Raw genomic sequence first — 23,500 nt, forward strand, 5'->3', positions numbered from 1 at the left:
TCTCTGGTGAACTTATGTATAATTATCTTTTCCAATAGAGTATAATTCCTCACTAAACTGTTTCAGTCACATGTATATGTTATGTGTAGTGATTTTTTTCTTTATAATATTGTATAGTGAAGATGATATATTTGAACATGAAAGTGTACATATCAACCGCCTATTCAGGAAATGAAAGATTAGAATCTTGGTAACAATTTGTTAAGATTATATTTTATTTTCATATTTTTTCGTGATTTTTTCTATTTTGATTAGTGAAAAATGCTGTGAAAATATGTTAGGATAAATGAAACAAAAATGTTAAGTTACAGTTTCCTTTGTTATTTTTCTTAACAAATTAAAGTATGACTTTTTCCCTTCACAATGGGCCTGTGGTGATTGGTTTGACGACACCACCAACACCATCACCACTGGTTGATACTAGACAGTGCTACTAGTCGATACTAGTTTTCGTCATCGCATCGCGCGCTGGGCATGACACACCGCACGCTGGGCCCTTCTCGAGTAAAAACACTCTCGAGCCAGATGCTATCTTGCTGAATTTGCAATTTCTGTAATGCAAGTAATAAGATGTTTACGAACAAGGCATGTGTTCTCATTGGTCATTTGTGCTACACAGAGTATCGTAGCCAATCATAATTAGTTGTAGGAGGAGCCTATATCAAGACAGGTTTCCTTATGGCCATCAGTAGAGTAAATTTCAGTCTTCAGTCTTCTAGGATACTCTTAAGAAGTTATTACAGAATCAAGTTCAGATCAAGAAGAGATTGTGTTTGGAATATGCTGTTTCCGTATGGTCACCGAATCTCATTAAAGACATTGACAGACTGGAAAAAGTACAACGACGAAAAAAAAAAAAAACTATTCCAAATATCAAAAATAGATCATACGAAAATCGACTAAAACATATGAATTGTCACAACTTTGTGTTGTGACACACGGCCTACTATTTCTTCTCATTTTCTTACGTCTGCTCTCAAACCACAGTTACCAAATACTTTCGCTCAAGGGCCTAGCCGTCGCGGGCTCCACATTTTTTCATCTCCTTTCAGCCCTTTTCGGCTATCAATTCCCTCTACTCTTTGGAATTGCCGGAACTCTTAAGGCCTCTATCAACTACTTCTTGATATTGTTCCTTCTCCTTATCCTAATTAACTGTTGCTCCAATTTGGCAGGCAATTACAGTGCCTCAACGAATTTGAGAGAGACTTCTAACTGCTCAGGAAAACCCTCCCTTTAGTTCCAGGTGTCTACATATGCCTGCGAGCAAAGACACGAATGTTTAATATAGTGTGGGATTCCACAACCTCTCAGTTTTACTGTTCCTTCTTGCAGTTGTAAGTTGCTACTTTATGAATTGAATTAGTGTATTGCATCCAAGAGTTACCGTTCGAATTGGTTCTATCGGTTTAACCCCCCCCCTGCGTGCTTGCCATTTATTGTTTAGGCTAGTTTTAATTAGACTTTTTAGGATCCTATCTTCCACTCTCGTGAGTAGTGACTACCCTCAAGGAACAATTAGAAACTATTCAACTTCCACATAAATGTTACACGGCGCTCCCTACGGAACTATTGATTTGAAATTAAGAAGTACTGGCAACAGTGTATGGGCATAGGCAGTTGACCCGTGAGTGCCGGGCACCGGTCAGTCATCCCTCTGGGTCCCCACAGGGAGGTTCGGCCACTCGTATTCTCGGAAGTTCAAACGCACCCTACCCTCCCATATGGTGGCTATCGAGGATTTTCTCCTTAAAGTGACCCGTTTACGCACCGTCAGACCCTACACGAGTGATTCATGTGCCAAATCCCCCGGAGACTTATCGAATTGAAGACAGTGATACGAGTGACGTCCCGACTCTCGTGGGAACGGTCTTGAACGGTGTTGCGACGAGGTCAGCCTCCAGTGAATGCACCACCCTTGTGCTTATTCGACGATTAGAGCAAACAGTTCCCCCCTTTTCGGGACATCCGGACCGGAAAGGAACTGGCATCAGAGTGGACAACGGAGAGACGCCTGCGGAATCGATCTCACCTCCCGCCGTGAAGTGCCACCCCACGAGGACAGTCAGTTCCCGCCGAGCTCAACCACAAAGACATCCTCACACCATAGGCGCGTCCTGCCTGAACGAGGGACCCGCGCCTTTTTGAAGACATCCCCGCAACCAGCAGAAGTCACCTAGAGATGGTAGCAAGTAACGATATTGGTGTTTTACTAAATAGGACCCCTAGATAGGCGCGCAGGGAGTTAGAATATATTAGTGGAAAATTATCATCTTTTAGACCAACCTTTAAGGATTTGAGTAGCATGCCAATAATGTTTGATTGTAGAAATAATCTTTATCATTAAAACTCACAATAGGATGATTTGTTTGATTAGCCTAGGACGGTTTACTTAATGAGTTGTCCCACCCCCCTTTGAGTTATATACACGCGCGCCGAGAAGGGTGCGCGCGTGGTCCCGGTCGGTGACTCAAATCTCCTGGACTTCGGCTTCCCACTGCAGCTATCCATCCCCCTTCATAACTCCCCTAAGGTAGGTATTTCCCACGCCCCCACAACCACCACCTTCTCCATCCACTGTCCAGGGAATTTGACATGAATCTGTTTTCCCTAAAAAAGCGTAGACTCAGAGGTGACTTGACACAGGTCTTTAAGATTCTAAAGGGAATTGGCAACATCAAAAGTGACAAAATGTTCACATTGAATGAGAATCAGACAAGAAACAATTCTGTTTGATTTTCATTTATTATTAGTTATATGTCAATTTATTATTATTTACTATTTACCTGTTTGTTTTTTATTTAACCATACCTATGCATTTATTTATGTTTTTTATTTGTAATTTACATGATTATAGTTTCTATTTATCAATTTATTATCATGATTTTTTTTTTGCATCCGACCTAGATATGGACCAAAAGGTCTCCTGTCGGCCTGCTCCGCCTTTGTAATCCTTTGTAAGTTTAAGACCAGCCTCCCACACCCGCACACATCACAGTAATTCACTATATATTTTGAATTGAAATTAATATCACATAATAAAAAGTCACATATACTTAGGAAACATTAGTCTCTTTCAACACCAAATGTGAAGTGATAATTTCTTGTATATACGTTTGTTCGTGTTCCTTGTTATTCTAATTATCTTGGCCACAGCTACCACTTAGTATACCTATTCATAGTTAGTCGTAAACAAGGAGCACGTTAAGCCTACAACAATCAAAATAATATGTAAAATAGAACCAGAGATATGACTTATTAAAGAGAAAAACATTAATTTTTCAGGAGAGAGGACTTTAAACTGGGAGGCTGAAAAGCGATATACCATTTCCTCTAACTTTGAAAAGGCACTGAGAGGTGTAGAGAATCACAGCTTGCTTCTGAGTGGTGGGAAGAGTTGTAAGATAAACAAAACAGAACTGGCTATCGAAATTTTGACTTTATTTCAATATACAATGGGGTTGCCAGAGGTTGCCAATAATCTATTTTATTCTGTATAAAAAAAACGGAATTGAGCTGTAATATTTGGTCGAAGTGTTACCACCATCATAGAGATTCTTTTGAAATGTTTACCTAAAATTCGTTCATGTGCCAGAATTTTTCGAGTGACCGCGTCCACAGGTCCCTTTAAAACGCCAATAAGTAACATGTAGTTTATAGTAAGGTAACTCAGTACTGGGTTACACAAGGCAGTACACACATTGGCACCTCCAAAGCAGCACATTTATTTGTTTTAACCCATGTTTTTTATTTTTTTTTTATTTTTTTTTATCTATCCTGGTAGATATGAAAGTAAGACAGGGAATGGGGTTGGCAAGGGCACATCATAGTGCTTAGGTTGTTTGGGCAGACGGAAAGAATGAAGAAAGTATAGCAGTGTAAAAAGCAGAAGTGGGTAGATTGAGTTTGAGAGGACGACTGATAACAATGTGGATGGATGAGGTGTAGGGCTTAAGGTGCCATACATACATACAAAGGCGGGAAGGTGAGAAGGGACTAGGGAAGGTGTTTGGGGAAATCTCCCCCATGGCCTACAGCTTCCGTTCCTGGTCTGTGAATGTTTGGGCCTACACTCTTTATTCAAATATGACTTATTTTTAACAATTAATGCAATGACTGAAATACCTTTGATGAACAATAACGACTACTGACGCTATACAGATGTTATTAATCTCACTTTTAATTCTTTTCCAATCTGACCAATATAGGATTTGCCACATTCTTTAAATGGAATTGAATGTACGCATTCTTTCTTATTTCAGGGTAGTTTTTAATTATATATATATATATATATATATATATATATATATATATATATATATATATATATATATATATATATCGTTCAGAGCCAGGTTCGATTCTCACGGCTGCTATCGATTGTCACCGCCCTCGCATCGTAGCCTCGAGTGGATTTGCAATTCTTAACCATTTCTTGTTACTACGGTAAAATAAAAGACAAAGTACCATATCCTGCGATATTACAAACTCAAAATAAAAGACGTTTGTTAGAGATTGTAGTTTACCAGCGCTTCTGTCCTTAAAATAAAAACGAACAGCGCAACAGCAAGCGAACGTCCAATTGAGTGTGCACTCGGGTTGCTAAACGAACGGAAATCATGAAAGTTAGTGTGATGCGTTACGTGAACGAAGGCACAGTAATTGTAGATGTGAGCGCTCTAAAAGAAAACAGATGAATTAATAAATCTAAATGAACGAACATAGAAAGAAGACATACAAACCTTTTCAACACGTTTTTTTTTTCTTCAGGCAAAGATCTAGCGACTTTATTTAGCTGAGCGGGGTCGAACCTACGATTTCAAGGAAGTGTGTGTATGTGTGTGTGGGTCTATCTCTCTCAATCGAATCCCGAGTTCATTCCCTCAGTTGATGAGCATATACCGCCTGAACAAAGACACACAAGCCCCTCGCCGTCTGGACGGAGGTTCTGTCGGAGGGCAGGTGTCACGTTTCCTGCGACTTGTCTGGGGTTCCCGAGCGATAGGGCGTCTTGCAGTCAGGCCCCATGATGGAAGGGGGAGGGAGGGAGAGAACGAGGCAGAGAGGACTTTCAGTCATCCTCTCCCCAACCATCTCTCTCCCCTAGAATTTTGTCTCGTGGAATTTGTCGTCTCCCCCCACCACCTTATTTGGACCCTCGTCTATGCCCTGGTTTGTTTACTCCGAGGAGAGCGTCACGCGCACCGATCGTGTTCATTTACCTCGCTAGTCCTGTCGGCATCCACGAACACACACAACTCCTGACCTGCCGGGAGTTTCCCGTGGCGCACGCGCTCGAAGTCTTCCTTCAGACGCTAATGAGGGACCACCTCACGTGGAGGGCTCCCCTGACACTCCAGAACAATACAAGATCAACAGTGGTGTGAATCAGGTGCTACCGCGATCCTCGCCTTCTGACGCAGTCCGCTGGTGACCTTCAGAGGTAAAGATCTTCCCACCAATGCCCGGGTTAGCAGATTCCTTAGGTCCTCCGTGTCACACGGCGTCTCAAGACGACAACTGGGAGACTGTTTGTGATCGCGTGGACATTGGGTCACGAGAGGCAAGGTGCTCCTCACCGTTTCCACATGGACTTCTGCAGCAGCACGGTGGTGGGTTACCCCACAGGTGTGATGTGTCCGTTGTGGCTTGGACGAGACGATGCCATTCAGGTGACGGACGCGGGACAGATCGAGACCCCCCTGGCCACGGTCAAGTCCCCCCCACCCCACCGTCACCTGAATGGGATCGCTGGACAATTACCCAAAGCAAACCTGTTTTCAGGCTCGCGTCAGCTGCAGACCAACTAGAACAGCCCGCCTCCGCTGGCCGTGACAAACGCTCGTTTTACATGTATCGACTTATCGCCGTCCATGACACGATGTCGTGTTCTCAAATAAGTATGGGTACCTATGGACGCTTTCACACGTCGTCACGGCCACGACCAAGTGTGAATGCGTCCATAGACACCCATGGTTCTTTGAAAGCACGGCGTCGTGTCGTCGACGGCGCACGGCGAAAAGTCCACACGTGTGAAACGAGCCAAAGAAACGCGACCTATCACTTGGTCGAGCATTTCGCCGCGTGGCGCCTGACGACCAGATCGTCCGACTCTTGCTGCCGCCGGGTGATTTTATACAGTTGCGGGCAAATACACCAACTCCGTGGCAGAAGGGTCGAGCACAATCTCGGATTCATCTCGACGAATCCTCTTCGTGAGTTATTCTGGCTGCCGCCAGGCGATTTTATTCAACCGAAACTCCCTCTGCGTTTGGTCCGGCTGCCGCCAGGCGATTTAATTCAACAGGGGGGAGGGAGGGAAATAGCCCCCCCCCCGCCTAACTTCCCCTAGACAGAGGACGGGAGTTCTATCCGTTCGTCCGGTCCGAACGTGAGGTCGTGGTCCAAGTCACGTTCACACCGGATGAGGCGGGTGTGGATGTGGAATCTCGACTACTACATGGAATCGCCAGGACGCCAGCAGCTGCAGGGGTCAAACGTTACTAGTGTGCTTCGCTGACGACGCCTGGGTGTGTCCTCCTCCTCCTCTTCTCCGTCCGAAGGTGAGTGACTCACACCTGGAGGGGCTGGGCCGCCACACCTTTGCCTCTTGTGCTTGCACATCCAGGCCGAGTGGCGCTGGCCACTCTCACTCACTGGTTACTGGTGGGGATCGAACCTGGGTCCCCTTGCCGCAACGAAAGGCGCACGCACAGAAGTCCTTACCTTCTGTCTGTTAGCCTGGGTCACCCCCCCCCCCCTCAGCTGGAGAAGCGAGAACGTGATCAGCACCTGGCTTGGCGGAAACGAGTGCATGAACGAACAGAAATGAGTAAATAAACGAATAATGAACAGATGCGTACACAAAAGCACTGCAACTGTCGTGGAGTCAAATGTGCAGACGTCTCGTTTCGAACACGCGTCATACTTCAACTTGACGGTGGTTAGTCGGAGAACAAGATTTCACATCACGGTGGAGTCTCAACCAAGTGTGCAACGAGTTCGAATAAAAATCTACGGGTCCCTGACACCCACAGCAACCCAGATCGAAAAAAAAAAACTTGATTAAAATAAACGTGGCATATTATTTCAATTTCTTTTTGTTCTACTATTTTATTCATCTTTATTTTTACTTCAACAGCGATAATAAATGAAGTCGTTACGACGAGCGTTATCGTATGGAGGGCGAGGGCTCTCCCAGTTGGCCGCCCCATACCCGGCCCTCTGTCCAGCTTCCGCCAAAGCCCCAGCAGGAACCTGCCTCGCTCCTTCCCGCTGCTACGTCACTTCTCCGAATCCGGACGGATCCAAGGAAGTCCGCATACCCATGCCGTGGGGCCACATAGCAGGTGCGTGGACGCGCTGGGCTCCCCGTTTCATTCACTTCTTATGGCATCGGGGGCGGGTGGAGGTGAGGTGCTGTCCTTCTGAAAGGAGGGCTGACTGATGCATCATCTATCACCGGGTTCGGCTGTCCAACGTTATGCTATATATATAGGACACTTTTTGTAAATACTGGCAGCTTGGGGGGCTTCTACCTTGGGGGAGTGGGTGGTGTTTACTTGATCAGTACTTTTCCTTGTAAGTCTACTTCGAGACTTTTTGTACCAAAATTTAATGGACTAAGTTTTATTATACAAAATATGATAGTACAGAGCATATTTTTAAGATTTGAAAAATTTCCTATTCTTGTTTACTAAGTCATTATTATGTTCACATAATTTCCATTAGCACTTCTGGAGGGCTAAGAAGCCTGTGAGTCTCAGTTCCCTTCGCCTGCTGTTGGGGAGGTGGCGATCCACACTTCATGTGTATCTCAACTCTTAAATACCCGTGTCTTCTTCTAAATACTCCTCTAACGTGACATCATCTGCCCTTGTGGGCCCTCCTCTCTGGCAGGCAAGGAGTGGGGCCCTGAGGATGGCACGCCTGTCCTCGCTGTCCATGGCTGGCAGGACAATGCCGGCACCTTCGACACCCTGAGTCCTCTCCTGAGGGAGGACCTCCGTGTCCTCGCTGTTGACCTACCTGGCTGTGGTCTTTCCTCGCATGTCCCCCAGGTAGGTTGTCCCATGATGATGTCATCTGTGTGAGGTTAGGTAACGAAGCTGGATTTTCTTTTTACCGCACATCCTGTTATGAGCAGACACCCAGAAACAACGACCAAAGTGGGCAAAATATACTTGGGTTTGTCATAGTTGATGATAAAGGCAGAGCCAATAGATGGTCCTGAATATGGGCAGGGAGAGATAACTTTAATGCCACGTCCACACGGTCAAACACTGTCCGCCGGGCACGAGGGCTTTGCTTGACAACGGGCAATTTCATCGGGCAAACCATCAAACTGTCCGTTCCCGCCGCCATTTGTGGGCAGTGGATGGAGGGCTGACATCGCTGCCAAACGCATGAGGTGAGGTGTGAGCAAAGTTAGCAAACCCGCTCAGTACAGACCGAAGTTACCTTTACCACCATGTCCGCACCTAGTACTAGTGTGTACTGGTCTCGACATGACGTGCTATTGGTGCTATGCTTTTTCTCATATTTGTCTCTTGCCTTTGTATATATGGCTCCACTTTTGATAGGAGAACAGAAAAGCTGCTTATGTTCATTCTCATGTAATTGCAAAACAATTGTTCATTTTCATCCTGCAATTCACATAAGATTGTCACTGAGCTTCCTATTAAATCACATCTTTGTAACCACTCCCGGCATCAGACATGTCTCCGTGATTTCTTGTTTTTCTTTTTAATGCAGGCAGCAATTATAATGCTGTAAGGTGCTACCTTCTTTCCAAGTATGGTGGGAACCATGGTTACCGTACCGCACTGAACCACTCCCTCCCAACCCCTGCTTGAGGCCAACTAACCTCCAACCACCATCGTCAGCCATGTGGACACTTTGCGGGCAGAGTCTGCGGACTTTGGCCAATAAGGGCAAAGTCTGCCAGGCAGAGCTCAACTGTGTGGACGCGGCATAACATGCACTAAAAATTGCAATTCATTTAGCCAAGTTGGTCATAGACAAGCTTAAAATATCCTTATGCAACACAGATATCATTCCAACATCTCATCCTAGAAAAACTTAAGAGGGGGACCTCAGGGCTGCTCCTGACTTTGCAGGGGCTGCAGGTTTTTAGTTGAGTGAAACTTGTTGCAAGTTTTTATATGTTGCCATCATTATCCTTCTTGCTGCAGGGCCTTTTTATGAACCACACAGATATGCTGGTGGCACTTCATCGGGTGGTAACTTACTTGAAGTGGAATCAGTTCATCTACCTTGGCCACAGGTATGTCAGACTCGCAGAAACTTAGGAATGTTGTCCATATTGTATTAGTATGGGACAGTTTCTGTGTATATATTTTTCATAGGTTATTTCCGTTTTTTAGGTGACAAATGATCTAACCAAGCACCCCCAAGTCCTTTTCCTACTTTGCTCCATATGGGCAATCGACTGCATAATTCATAAAGTCAATATTTTAGTGATTAATGCCATATAGTCACTTGGCATTCTTTTATGGTTGGAGACTAATCTTCACTCAAAAATATGCACCATTTCTTCATTCTGTTCCCCTGCAACATCTATAACTACCTCTTGATGTGATAATGTCCCCAAGAATAGAGGCACTGGCTATTGATACCATACTTTCATTCTTTGCATTAGTAATTCATTTCCTATTGTACTTTCATTCTTTGCATTAGTAATCATTTAATTTCTGGTTGTACTCACAAGTCTCTCTTACCAATATGGGGGGGAGGGGGAGATTAATTTTCTACTTTTGGTACCAATCATTAATCCTGTCCAAGTCTTCTTTAGCAATTTGTAATTTTCTTCAATTCTTACTCTTTTCATGATCTTGGTATCATCTGCAAATTGGCACAACTACTTTTTTCCATCCATCCTGTGGTTGATGTACTCTTATGTAGGAACATTCCAGGTGTTAGAACTCAGCCCTGCAGGAACCCACTTATCAGTTCATTCCTATCTAACTTCTTGTTCACAACTGTTCTTATGAGTATACGTTAAAATATTTCATTCATTCCCAGAAAACTTACTCTGAATCCTCCTATGTACTACAATTTCCATATTAATCTTCTGCGAGATGATTTCTCTCAACTGTTCTTATGAGTATACAGTCGTACCTCGGTACTCGACCATAATCCGTTCTGAGGTGGTGGTCGAGCACCGATTTGTTCGAACACCGAAACCAATTTTCCCCTTATCACTGTCTTTCTTTGGACCCATTATTAAGGGCTAGAGCAATACGAAAAAGTTTAAATCTGGGAAGAAATACTCGAACAAACTGCGTACGTCTTACTCCGCTGGCTGTCTGAGTCGAACCGACGCTTACCCGCTGTTCAAGCTAGTCGAGTACCGAAAATCTGTTCGAGATCCGATGCATTTTCTACTCGAATTTTTTGGTCGAGCACCGATTTGGTCGAGTACCGAGGTACGACTGTACTTTAAAATATTTCATTCATTCCCAGAAAACTTACTCTGAATCCTCCTATGTACTACAATTTCCATATTAATCTTCTGCGAGATGATTTCTCATTTAATTGGTCATTACTCTTGTTTTCCTACACCATGGTACTTTCCTCTCACAGCATGGGAAGTATGGTGGGCTACATCTACTGTGCCACCTTTCCAGAGCTAGTCACCCACTACATTGGCATTGAGGCACTCAAACCCTTGATTACACCCGTCGAACTACAACAGGAGAGCAATCGCTATACCATTGAGAAGTTCTTGGAACTTGAGGTGTGGTTGGATACTTACATTAGATGTTGTTAATCTGCTAGGGATGATAGTGGGGAATCTTAGTTGAATAAAACCATCTTGAAGCAGGCACAGGAAGAGTACTGTCACAGTGAGGTGGTTCAAGCTTTTTTACTTTTTGTAGAGTGATTGGGTGTTCCCAACGTCATTATATGCATATAAAAATACCTATCCCATTTATGAGGGGTTGTCTGAATCAATCATATTTTTTGCATTCACATGGGAGGGAAATATGAAAAGAGAAGAGGGTCCATAGTCCCTCATTCTGTCCCATTTAGTTGCGTTCTATAACACACAGGGGAACAAGGTGACATTGTGAAAAGAAAAATAATATATATATATATATATATATTGCTACAGTACTCCTGTACCAATATCACATGGGGAGGACTCTGATCTGTATACAGATGCTCCACTGGGGTAGCCTTTGTGCATCCTACCATTATTCTTGCTCTACCTTGCAAAGCCTGTAGTGCACATTTATATATGAGTAAACCACACTTGGTTATTCAATAACCGTTAACTGCTAGAAGATTGGAATCTAAATTTAGGATAAAGCTGAAATTTAACTGGACTACTGGCTAGTTTCCAGCTATTGTTTTCCACCTTATCTATTTGCTTCTTGATCAACTCTGTCTATATCAATTTCAGGGCTACACAACTCGATCCTATACTTATGAGGAAGCGGTAGAGAGGATGGTGAGGGGTTACATGGGGGCCATTTCCACCGAGTCTTGCAAGATTCTACTTAAACGAGGTTTGGCTCCCTCGCCCTCAGGTCAGGGGTTTATATATAGCAGGGACCCTCGTACCAAGCTTGCAAATCTCGACATTGGTCAGTCAGACAAGAATGTTCTAGAATACGCTTCAAATATTAGGTAAGAAATCCTCAGGATTATTGAAATGGGCATCTCTTGTGAAATCTGTCTGTCTATATACCAAATTGTTTCTCCCATATAAGAGGGTCATATTGTGTGGGTAAACAAACTTTGGCTGTCAGGCTGTGCTGGAGAAGAACTGCACTTTGTTACATTGCCACTGATTATGATACTGGGTCAGTAATGACTAAGTTTGTGCTTACTAAGTCACATGCATCATAAAATGTTACTAGTTACTTATACCAAACCTGACAAGTCAAAGTTCCCTACAATACACAAGATACAGCATCTCTTGCATCTGCTGTGATAAACATCAATTTCAAGCATGAACTGTACATCAGCAAGAAGTCTTGATATCAAATAGGTATTGACACATATCCTATTGTGCATTTCTAAATTTGTTCTTTACAGATGTCATGTCCTTAATGTGAAGGCAAAGCAGGGTGTGGATTTTGAACCTTTACCAATTTACAAGCATGCCATAGAGGCCCTTCAGAAAACAGCAGCCAGTGCCAAGTTTGTAGAGATTGAAGGTGCTCATTATGTCCATCTCAACAATCCTGAGAAGGATCAAAATCTAAAGCAATGTCCTAAACTGCTCTGCAGCAGGCACCTTGAGGTAGTTGCTGGGGCCTGTGAAGATCAAATACTGTATAGGAGAAAGGTTATGTAGAATGACCGAATCCTACAACTATGTGAAGTATTTCATGGAACACCAGGGTTTCCACATTCTTTCTGGGGGTTAACCTTTCTGTAATCCTATTCTATGCAACAGCAGTATGTGACCCCTTCAACAGCAGGTGGTATTTATTCCTTGATTCTTTCTGCTGCCACCAGGGTATTTCATTCAGTGGTGTGTAACCTCTTTAGTACCTAAGGTTTTAAGGTTTCTGATATCCCCTGGATATGCTGCCTTGACTGACAACTGAGCCATGAGGAGCCTTAAAGCTCATGTTGAGCTCCGAGTTGTAGTGTATCACATCTTGATTATTTTGATACTGATGCACCCAAATGATTTAAAAACTGTAGAAATGCTAACCTATGGCACAAATAATTAATCTATGCCAATATTAACTAAAAACAATTAATATCATCGGAGTTGTCAGTATAGTTGGTAGTTGTCACATTTCTGCAGGAATTTTCATATTTCAGTTGATGTCTTTATTCTTCAGAATTTCTTTAGTTACCAAAATCTATTGCTTTAGTGTCTGTAATTTCAAGGTTCTTCTGTACATATTTTATTCAACTGAAAAGTGTACCCGGTACTGAATTATAAATTATACTTTGGGTGAATTCAAATGACAGAGAAAAATGCATGCAATAAATAAAAAACAAGTTTGGTCCCATTATTGTCTATATGGCTCCCAAATACATTATATATGTATTCAATAATATTAAGTTTATTGAATCTCTCAATAAATCCAAAAACAGAACATTTCTCTCGAGTATATGTTTACACCAAACTGTAGTTTTCCATTACAGAGTGAATTTTATTCTTAAAACTATGTGATGTAAAAAAATGCTAAAGAAATGAAAAACTCTATGCATACAAAATTGCAAAAAAAATTATCTTCAGGATTTCAATCTTTAAATCAAATCAAACATTAATGTTCATCTTTAATGTTACAATATAAAGAATTGCAATGATAATTTCTACCAAGTGATGTCAGTTAACTTTGTGTATTCAAGTTAGCTAAAAAAAAAAAAAAAAAGAGAGAGAGAAAGAGAGTTTTATAATCAAATTATTTTATTCCTATATTTCTAATAATTCTTTGGTTCTGCTCATCCATCTCTTGATTCAAGGAAGGTCACACCTTTCCCAGTCTTCTTGAGTGTTTCTGTAAGTTCATCTGATGTTAAGGAGCTGGTGACTGACACCTTCTTAAGTTCCATATCTATGTCCACATTAGTTACCTTGTCTGTTGGGAAAATGAAACAGCTTAATACAAAACAGGCCTTCCAGAATTTAACTAATGATTAAAATAAATTCTTGCAAGAAATGCAAAATAATACTAAATCCTCTAGGTTGGTCTAGGAATAAGGAGGCAAATATACTGCTGACCTCAAGTCAAAGTAAGGCAACAAACTGAGACAGCAGTTTTAGATTGTTGACTAGTGAGAGGCTGACAACAATTCAATCTGATTACTGGGTGCCTCATATTCATGGTAGTCAGGATTAAACAATGTCACTGAGAATTCATGAGTGGATGCACAATGTTCTGTAATGGCCACAGTTCTGACTTACTGAGATGAATTTGTGTTTCTGGCTGCTATATTTTAGTTGCAGTGGTACACAATTATTGTTAAGTCATTTGCATATGTGAGAACCTTATGTTGAGCTACTGGTTTGGGATGAAGAAGTCATGTGTATTGGGGAATCAAATAGGTTACTTGTATTAGATGGCATTTAGGGTGCGAGCTTATTCATCCACTAAATTCTTATGTTGTTTGGTCTCCAACTGTAACTTAAATAATTTGATTTGTTCTGATTTTCAATGAGTGGGAGGGAAGATCTCTGAGATGCATTGGGGCTTCACTTTCTCACCAGACGTCAAGAGGATGATTTCATCTATCAGTCATTGGCCTTTTGATCAGATTTATCCCACCGTCACGATCTTTGTATAATCTCTTGATTTATTTCTTCTAGTGTTAAATTTCTTCTCTCTAAGTTCATCTTTACACAATCTAACCATCTCTTTCTAGGTCTTCCTAGCCGGCCTCTTTCCTCTTGATTGCCACTTCATATATTTCTTAGAATATCTATTCTCTTCCATTCTTTTCACATGCCCATATCATCTCAAGTTATTTCTTCCTATGATTTCTACAATTGGTTCTACTTACAAATGTTTTCTTATTCTCTTGTTTCTGATTCTATCTCTTCTGATGACTCCCATAATAATTCTCAATACTTTAATCTCTGTGGCTCCTATCTTAGATTTTGTTTTCTTTGTCATGTTTCATGTCTCTGAACTGTACATTAGGGCTTCACTGTAAAATATAAAATATATTATATAACCAAAATCATAAGTGTGCTCACCTCCTAGCTTGCCCAAGACCCTCTTGACAGCACCAGAGCAGCCCTCACATGTCATTTCCACAGTGAAGTCATGAACCTGTAAATAAAATAACGGAATATCTCAGATCTATATCTACATCAGCTGAATACCAACACAACATAAATGTTGGATAAAGAAGTAAACAAATACTCAGAATAGTATACTATGTATTGCATTTCATAGCTAGTGCTTCTATATATTGCTACAAGTGTAACTAGGTAGGCAGATATGTGTTTACGTGATTTAATGTCTGTGAGTCAGCAGAGGATACATGTAATGCATGCCCTTGTTTGTTGTGTGTGTACATACATTTGTACGTTCTTAATGGACAGTTAACTGAAGTGAGTGGGCACAGTTGCATCAGGGCAGTAGCAGTCTGGATAATGTGCTGTATTTACTAACTGTAGTATACAGGGAAAGAGTTATGTTGACTGGGTCCTATCTCCTATTTGTCCAATCTATCATGCCTAGCTTTAAGTTCATGTACAGTTACACCTTAATCTATATCCTTGATTTTCAATTATCATATTTAGATTTGAATTCATGTATTGTCCCAGCTTGGGCCATATTGCCTAAGTTATTCTAAGTATTTATGCATCTATATGAAAAGCTGTATTTCTTCACATCGATTAAACATGTAATCTTCCTTACTTTGTTCTCATGACCTCCTAAAGCCCTCCTATCCTTAATCATGATATTTTCTGTCAATGTAATCCATCCTCTTTAGTAAGCTGAATACTGTAACAGTTGTTTGCAAGTCTACTGGTGTCTGTAATGTTATTTGACATCTGTCAGCAAGGTCTCCCTCAGTATTAGTGAGAATTGTATTATTACATAGAACTGTCCTTCAACTGCCAGTTGTTCATCCTCTATCCCTCACCTTCCCTCCAATATCTTTCGGTTTCTCCTGGTATTCTTTCTCTTTACCCTTTTCATTTAACTTGTTCACTCTCAGCCTTTCTCTACCTCCTTCCTTTTTCCTCCACTCTTAATTTCCTTTATACCAAATAATAAACTTCCAATCCCCTGCTCTGTAAACATAACATCCAAAAACCTTTCAATCCTCCTGTTGAATACCACTACATTATCCATTAATGTCCTCTCAACCATCCTCTCTTCCACTATCCTTACCCACATACATGTACATCTTTTCCTAAACACCACGTCTATCATCAACTCCCTTTCCAAACACATCTCCAAAATTTCTCCTCTATATTTCATATTGACATCCAGCACCAAGTTATCTCCATTTATAGGCTCATCTACTTTAGCACTGCAACCTCCCAATACCACTACATCTACATTCCTCCCAAAACTCTCTAAACCCTCATTTAAATCCATCTAAAAAGCCTCCTTCTCCTCTCCACTTTTCTCGCTACTAGGACTGCACTTAAAACCTTGACAACTTGTCACTCCTGACACCCTCCCCATCACAATCCTAAATTCAAACTCACGCCCTCCCTTCCAACTTTGTTTCATTCAACACTAACACATCCATCTTTCTTTTCACAAACATAATGCCAATCTCTTCTCTTTAAGTCTTATCTACACCACATCTGCACATATTTAATGACTGAATTACTAGACTTTTGGTTAACACCCTTCTCCTAGACCAATGGTTGGCAACCTCTGGTTCAGGAGCCATATGGAGCTCTTTCAGGCCACTTGTGTGGCTCTAGAAGTTTCTTACAAAATAATTATTCCACTGAAATGAAGACATCATATATCATGAATTTGTAAAACATTCCATGCAAGTTTATACATACAAACATACATACATATATTTATTCAACTTAGAAAAGATTTCTTGCCATAAATTATTATTTGTAGAAATGTCTCTCCTAATCTAAAGTTATTCTTTTTGTATTGCAGCTCTGAAAACACAATTTTTTTTTCTATCAAACTTTAAAGAAAAAAAAGTTCTTCTAGCTATATGGGTTGCCAACCATTGTCCTAGATCCTCTTATGCCTCAGCTATTTGTTAGAGGAAAGTATAGAATGGAGGATCCCTAGTCCCCCTCACTCCATCCAATACAGTAACAAGAATGGGAACACAATAATAGGATTCTTTCCTCCACCACTGGGTACACTTAGGGGGTGTCTTAATGCAACACTTGCCAACTGCCATTTGTGTGGACATTTGGGCCCAGACATAAACCAAGTTCAGGAACTGGCCCAGGACATAAAACACCAATTTCCAAAGTCGGTTTATGTCCTGGGCACAAACATTGGCACAAGAGGAAGTTGGCGAGTATTGGATTAAGATACCTAAGTGTATCAGGAAGAGGTAGAATAATGGAAGTGGTAAAGGTCAGGTTTAAGGGAACAACATAAAGGACAGCAGTGGTATAATTGTATCAGCATCTTTTTATATGAAGATTTTAATCTAAACAGACAAATGTATGACTGGTTTGTTGGGATACCCCCAAAACAGTCTCAAAAGTATTGGCTGCATGTTACCATGCAGTCAATACCCCCTATATATATATATATATACACACACACAATACGTGCATATACACATGCAATCCTTTGGACTCCAAAGTTCCAGATACTCAATGACAGTAAGGTACATGATAAGATATGGCTTATCAGAATGAAGCACAGCAACTAATGCACTCATACTCAAATTTAGCTTCCCAATATGGGTGCCCTGTCTCTATCTTGAAATATTACCCCCTTTCATCATGGAGTCCTGCTCTCAGCTACATAAAAACCCTAGAATTTACCAGACTAAACTCCATCTGACATTTGACAGAACAAAATCACCAAGCTAAATCAAAGCAAAATTTGTAAAGTGTACCACCATCATAGCAAAAATGTTCACTTAAGTGATATTTGAATTGCAGTTCTTAGAGCTGTGCTGTGACAGACAATTCCAGATGAATAAGTATGGCCTCATCTAAGTCCCTGATGTCATTTCTGTGACTGTTATATCCAAAATGCCATACTTCCTCTTCTGGAGTTGTTTGTCACCCCATGACTCCAAGAGCTGCTCTTCAAAACGGCACCAAGTCAAGAAGCATTTCCAAAAATCATATCCATGTTGTCTGCTTCTACCACAGCAAGCATGGTAAGGCAGTGTGATCAGCCTTCCAACTTCATGAACAGCACATTAAAATGCCAAGGGTGAATGGTGACAGTGCATAATGTTAACTGCCTGCAATTCTCTATGTAAAGGATCAAGTTGCATGCCACCAAATCTTGACCAATACTGGCATGGAAGTTATTACTATACCCACAACAGTTAGTCACCAACTTTTACACAGTAAATGGAATAAAAAAAAAAACATATTTCCACCTCAGAGAAAGCAAACAAGATTCTAGGACTGACTGTATGATCTTTTGGTTATAAAGTCTATCTGTCATTAACAAGCCATATAAATTGTTACTTCATCCACATTTGGAATATGCTGTTTCCATATAGTCACTGAATCTCATGACATTGACAGATTGGAAAAAGTACAAAGAGAGAGAGAGAGAGAGAGAGAGAGAGAGAGAGAGAGAGAGAGAGAGAGAGAGAGAGAGAGAGAGAGAGAGAGAGAGAGAGAGAGAGAGAGAGAGAGAGAGAGAGAGAGAGAGAGAGAGAGAGAGAGAGAGAGAGAGAGAGAGAGAGAGAGAGAGAGAGAGAGAGAGAGAGAGAGACCAAATATCAGAAATATGAAAATTGACAAACATAGAATCTATTTTCCTTAAAAAACATAGACTCAGGGGTGATTTGACACAGGTCTTAGATTCTAAGACTCAGGGGTGATTTGACACAGGTCTTAGATTCTAAAGGGAAATGAAAAACATCAATATTGATTAAATTTTCACACTGAATGTGAATCAGACAAGAAATAATGGTTCCAAACCGTCAGGCCATAATGAAGGGCATCTTGTCACTACTCTCAGTGCTCTGCAAAGTTAATAAGTAGTTTGTGTTCATTTTGCTGATTATTAGGAACTATGCTGTGGGGACATAGTCAAAGACAGTTCTTATGAAATACTTAAAGATTGTTATTAGCTTATTTTGATGTCCAAATTTAGTACTTGCAATGGATTCAAGTAGGTTTTTCACTGTCAAGTCATGAGTATCAAATGTGAAGCTCAGAATTTTAGATATAAAAGTGGTGAGATAGGCAGTGAGCTGGAGGCAAGTTTTAAAAACAAAAGAGAGGTGAGAGGAAGTGACAAGTTTCAGGTATTTAGGGTCACATGTAGAAAGGGGGTGTCTGATGAACAGGGAGGGGAGAGGGCAAGAAATACATGCAAGTGGAGAGGTTGTGAATGGATGATAAAATTGATGCAGCCAGAAGTTTCTTCTTGTTTGTTCTGCAATTTCTTGAGTGGACATAGAAGGTGTGTGTGAGTTCCATGTAAAGCAGAGGAGGAAGTAAACCAGCCTTAGTTGTTGAGCCCTACTGTGGAGGTGCTGTGGCTTCCTGCATTGCTTCTGACCCAGGCAGTGGGCAGCAGACAAGGATGGCCCTTCATCTATAAGGAGCTAAAGGGCAGTAAATTTTCAGAAGTGCACACCTATGCAAAATAGCATTAGAAAATTTAATATTAATTTTGCAAATTATAATACATCCATATAATGTACTTTTTTCTTGGCAGAAATCAATAACAGAAAAGGTTACTAAACATGATCCACTTACAAATAAAGTCCCAGGGACTGCTTGAGATGCCATCTTTTTGATAGTTGTAGTGGTCAAAGAAATTAAATTATGATAATTTCGTCTATTCGAACCTAACCTACCTAACTTGCATTTAGTAATGTGATACCTGTAATTCTATGGGTCATCAGGGTCATCGTTGTCATCGTAAGGGATGCTGATGGCTGGTTTTGGTATCTGATTGGATTGCAGGATGTACAGGAGATGCATAGCTATGAATCTCAGCTCTGTAGCACCATTTTGAAAATATGTACTGTGTGAGGTACTGACGGAAGTACTGAGGGTATATTCCAGGACTCAGTACCTGCTTCTATTTGCTTTTAGTGGTACTGGACAGACAATATGGGGGTCTCGATCCTATGATCGCAGCTTTATTTGTAAGTGTATTTTCTTTAAACGACTTTTTTTTATATTTCCACCAAGAAAAACATATACTATGTTGATATAATTTACAAAATTAACAATGCCCTAAGGACTTCTTGTTTACACTTATGATCTATTCACTTGTGGCAAAATTTATTAGTTATGACAAAATATATACAAATTACAAATGTTCGCAAAAACTAGTAAACATTTAGTCTTAGTTTAGCTAATTTACTATTTATTTTGCAATAGGATACAAAGATACAAATATTATTATATACAATGTATAAAATTGCGAGGATGACACAGAAAGCATTTAAAACTTGTTTTCATTGTGGTCTCATGAATGTCATAAGGATTCCCTTAGTCTTTCCGTGTCCAAATGTTTTAGGTTCAATTTACCTTGCAGGTCAACATTAGTATCCACCTCAGGAAGTAATGTCAACATAATACACTATTGGGGTTCCAGAGAATTTCCACTCATTGTATGTGTCCAGCAATAAGCCAATAGAGTATTTTGTAGGTTGGATTTAGCTCAGTGATTTTCCAAACACTTCACAGGTTTCAACAGAACTAAGAATGGCAATGTACAATCAAGCTAATCAGCAATCATACTGGTAAATTTTATATTTATTCGCAATGAGGGCCATAACTACGATAATCACTGTAGACCAACAAGGAAATAATTCAAATTGAAAAAACTGAATCGCCAGAAGGCTTAACAAATAAACGAGGTTTTATTTAACCCACATATATTACAACTGTCCAATATTAATATTATGATACATTTTCGCCAGTCGAAATGTTTCCCCAAGTTTGGTTACTATTACAATTCTCATTAGAGCTAGTTTTAATTAACCCCCTACGAGCATTCTGCCTTTCTGGAAAAAAATATATATTTCATTAACCTTGCTTTAATCATCTTTACCTTAGCTGCCATTGTGTTTAAGTCGTCTATGTTCCACGCAACTTCCAGACGTCCACTCCTGTCGATCCCACAGTATGACTAATCTTATCGTGCTGATTTGCTATTAGATTTAGATGTCAAGGCAGGGTTGCCACGATTGCCACTGAACCATGTACACAACCGATTTAACAAAGATGAGAATGTTCGGCAATTGTGTGTTGTCAACACTTAAGTTAATTGATATTCGATCCATAGATGTCACTAATATTAGATAACGATTCTACCCCGCTGACGTGGTATACTCCCACATGCGCAAAAAAAAAAAAAAAAAAAAAAATACATGTACTGTATTTACTCTCAAATAGCTTTCCAGTGTTTTCACCCTAACCTCACTTGCTCGTTCTACCTCTCTTATTCGATGACTATATCTATCACATTGATGTACAGAAGATGTATAGATGAATTAATATAAATAAATGCAGTGATTGACACCAACCACTTTTTTCTGTTCCGATCACCGATCATCCAATCATTTTGGGCTACTGATCCGATCCCGATCATCGGATAGTTTTTTTTTCAGTACTGCTGTTCCGATCACTCATTCTATACTTAGCTATAAAAACAAGTACCAGAAACACATATTTTAAGTTATTTCTAATAATTTCATAAAGTAATAACTTGTAACAGCTAAATAATTATTGATAAATAAAACAAGAATAGTAGGTAATAAACTGTTTATTGAAATTATAAAATAATGAAAATATTACCTGTTAAAAATCATAAGTCACTGATAAATGCGAACCACTCCCCCCATTGGATTTTCAGGGACATCATGTAATGCTGTATGATATCCATGTTCCCCTTCATGAATATAAACTTTCGAAGTTTTCGGCCTTGTTCCTTTGCAAGGGAATTGTTTGACAAATTTATATTGTTATATTATTGTCACATTGCCCAATTGGATCATGCATTATTCAGAGCAATTAAGAATATGATTATTTAGACAAAATAAGATTTAAATAAATTAATATTAAATTGTTCATTCACTGATCAGTTTACAGACTTGACGCTGCTCCTCTCAGAGGTCGGGTTCGGCTCACAAACTTATCCATAACTCGTACATACATACATATATCAAAGACCGTTTCCTCGTTACAAGGGAGGTAACCAAAAAACAAAGGCATAAAAAACACTCCCACCCATTCCATCCCTTTTTTTGGGGGGGAGGGGCGGCTCCTGGATGACGGGTCATCCCTGAATCTCGCTTGTAGTAGTTTTAGTTCGGAACAACGGCAGGACAAATGAAAATCGACACAAAATATCTAATCTCTTTCTTTTGGTAATTAGCCACAAGGTGCGACACTAGAAGTGTCACATGAGAAATATAGGTGAAGCTCGGACTAAGGCCACAGCTTAGTGGTTGTAGCTGGACGTGGAGCCTAACGTTAGCGAGGCGGTAGATGATGACGGCGGGGCTCGATGTGACGGCTAGAAGATTGGACGAGATGTTGTGTGTGCGGGTCGGTACTGTTCTGCCCATCTCGGCGAAACGCCGACCTTTTAAAAGAGGCTGGCGGGAACGTGAGGAGCTTTCCAAGTTCCTGATTGGCTGACCGTTGGCTGGCAGGGACACCCTTGCAAACCACGCTTGCCAACTACAGGAACTTGGAAGATTTCTTTGATTAGTGTGTGACGGGTCGTAGGATGCATCACGTCACTACACGCTCACTGCCCTGGGTCAGCAAGGCCGCTTCATTAAATCGGCGACCCCCCTCATGCAGAAATGGAGAAGACAGGGAGAAATTCCTTTGGGCTGCATCAATTTATTTTTCATACATACTCCCTCACCCCCCCCAACTCTCCCTCATGCATCACAGCATCATCCATACACAACCATTCTCCATTCTGTCCTCTCCCATCCTTCTCCATGTGTCCAAATCATCCCAGTACTCTTTCATCTATCCTATCTCCCAACTCACTTTCCACCCCTACTCTCCTCACCTCGTTTCTCACTCTACCCAGCCTAGATATCATACATCTCAGAAGAGAAAAAGATGACCTATTGACCATCTACAGAATCATGAAAAGCACGAATGTCCTTGATAGAGAGGACTTACTAAATTGGGACAAGAGAAACACAAGAGTACATGAAAAAAAAAAATCAAAAAGGAGTTATTGAAGAAACCTGAAAAAAAAAGTTTTCCACACAGAATGGTCGACATCGGGAACAAACTGGACAAAACAATAGTGTACAAAAATCATACACAAATTTAAGAGCAAAGTAGTCTCTGCAAGATACAAAGACAGGACACCACGAGCATAGCTCCCCTTCCCGTAAGATACAACAAAGTAAATACATTCAAACTCCATCTCCCTTATGTTCTATGTTTCTGCCCCATACAATGCCATTTACTCAATCACTCCTTTATACAGTCTCCTCTTAGCATCCATTCCCATGACTCTTGATTTCTGAAAAAAAAAAGTACACAGAATACTGGTAACTCTGAATGACTGGCAGACATGATCAAGCCAATGAAAGGTAAAAAATGAACGTTCTTCTAAAACAATGTGGCAAATCTTAATTTTGTTTCAAGAAAATCCACAATTTTAATAATAGTTTCTATAGAACTGATGTCAAACTATTAGAATGATAATTTCTGGGCAGAGTTTTACCTTTTAATATATGGCAGTTCCATAGATTAATTTCCACTCTCGAGATAATTTATCAGAGGAAAATATTTATTGAATAGGATTGGTTTACAATTTTCATCTTTACTTTTTAAAATCCATGGGAAAACCTTGCCTGGTCCTGCATTATATTAATTTTACTATATCAATCTCATGTGCAATTTCAATTTCAG

The 23,500-nt window shown here is 40.5% G+C and overlaps 2 protein-coding genes across 2 annotated transcripts; one reads left to right on the top strand and one right to left on the bottom strand.

Annotated features, from left to right (window-relative positions):
* The first annotated feature begins 5,451 nt into the window (after window positions 1-5,451).
* On the top strand, window positions 5,452-12,328 carry LOC143036079 (uncharacterized). The gene is made up of 5 exons (XM_076203338.1): window positions 5,452-6,215; window positions 7,142-7,349; window positions 10,606-10,759; window positions 11,429-11,655; window positions 12,067-12,328. The coding sequence occupies exons 1-5, from the start codon at window positions 5,462-5,464 to the stop codon at window positions 12,326-12,328; spliced, it is 1,605 nt and encodes a 534-aa protein (XP_076059453.1). The 5' UTR covers window positions 5,452-5,461.
* Window positions 12,329-13,259: 931 nt separating this feature from the next.
* Atox1 (Antioxidant 1 copper chaperone) lies at window positions 13,260-20,952 on the bottom strand. Its single transcript, XM_076209278.1, has 3 exons — window positions 20,661-20,952; window positions 14,693-14,768; window positions 13,260-13,574 (listed from the first exon to the last, which is right to left on the bottom strand). Exons 1-3 carry the CDS (start codon window positions 20,670-20,672, stop codon window positions 13,438-13,440), a joined length of 225 nt encoding a protein of 74 aa, XP_076065393.1. The 5' UTR covers window positions 20,673-20,952; the 3' UTR covers window positions 13,260-13,437.
* Between the last annotated feature and the right edge of the window lie 2,548 nt (window positions 20,953-23,500).

The sequence above is a fragment of the Oratosquilla oratoria genome, chromosome 2 (assembly GCF_046742065.1).
Source record: "Oratosquilla oratoria isolate Oo_2021 chromosome 2, ASM4674206v1, whole genome shotgun sequence".
Taxonomy (NCBI): domain Eukaryota; kingdom Metazoa; phylum Arthropoda; class Malacostraca; order Stomatopoda; family Squillidae; genus Oratosquilla; species Oratosquilla oratoria.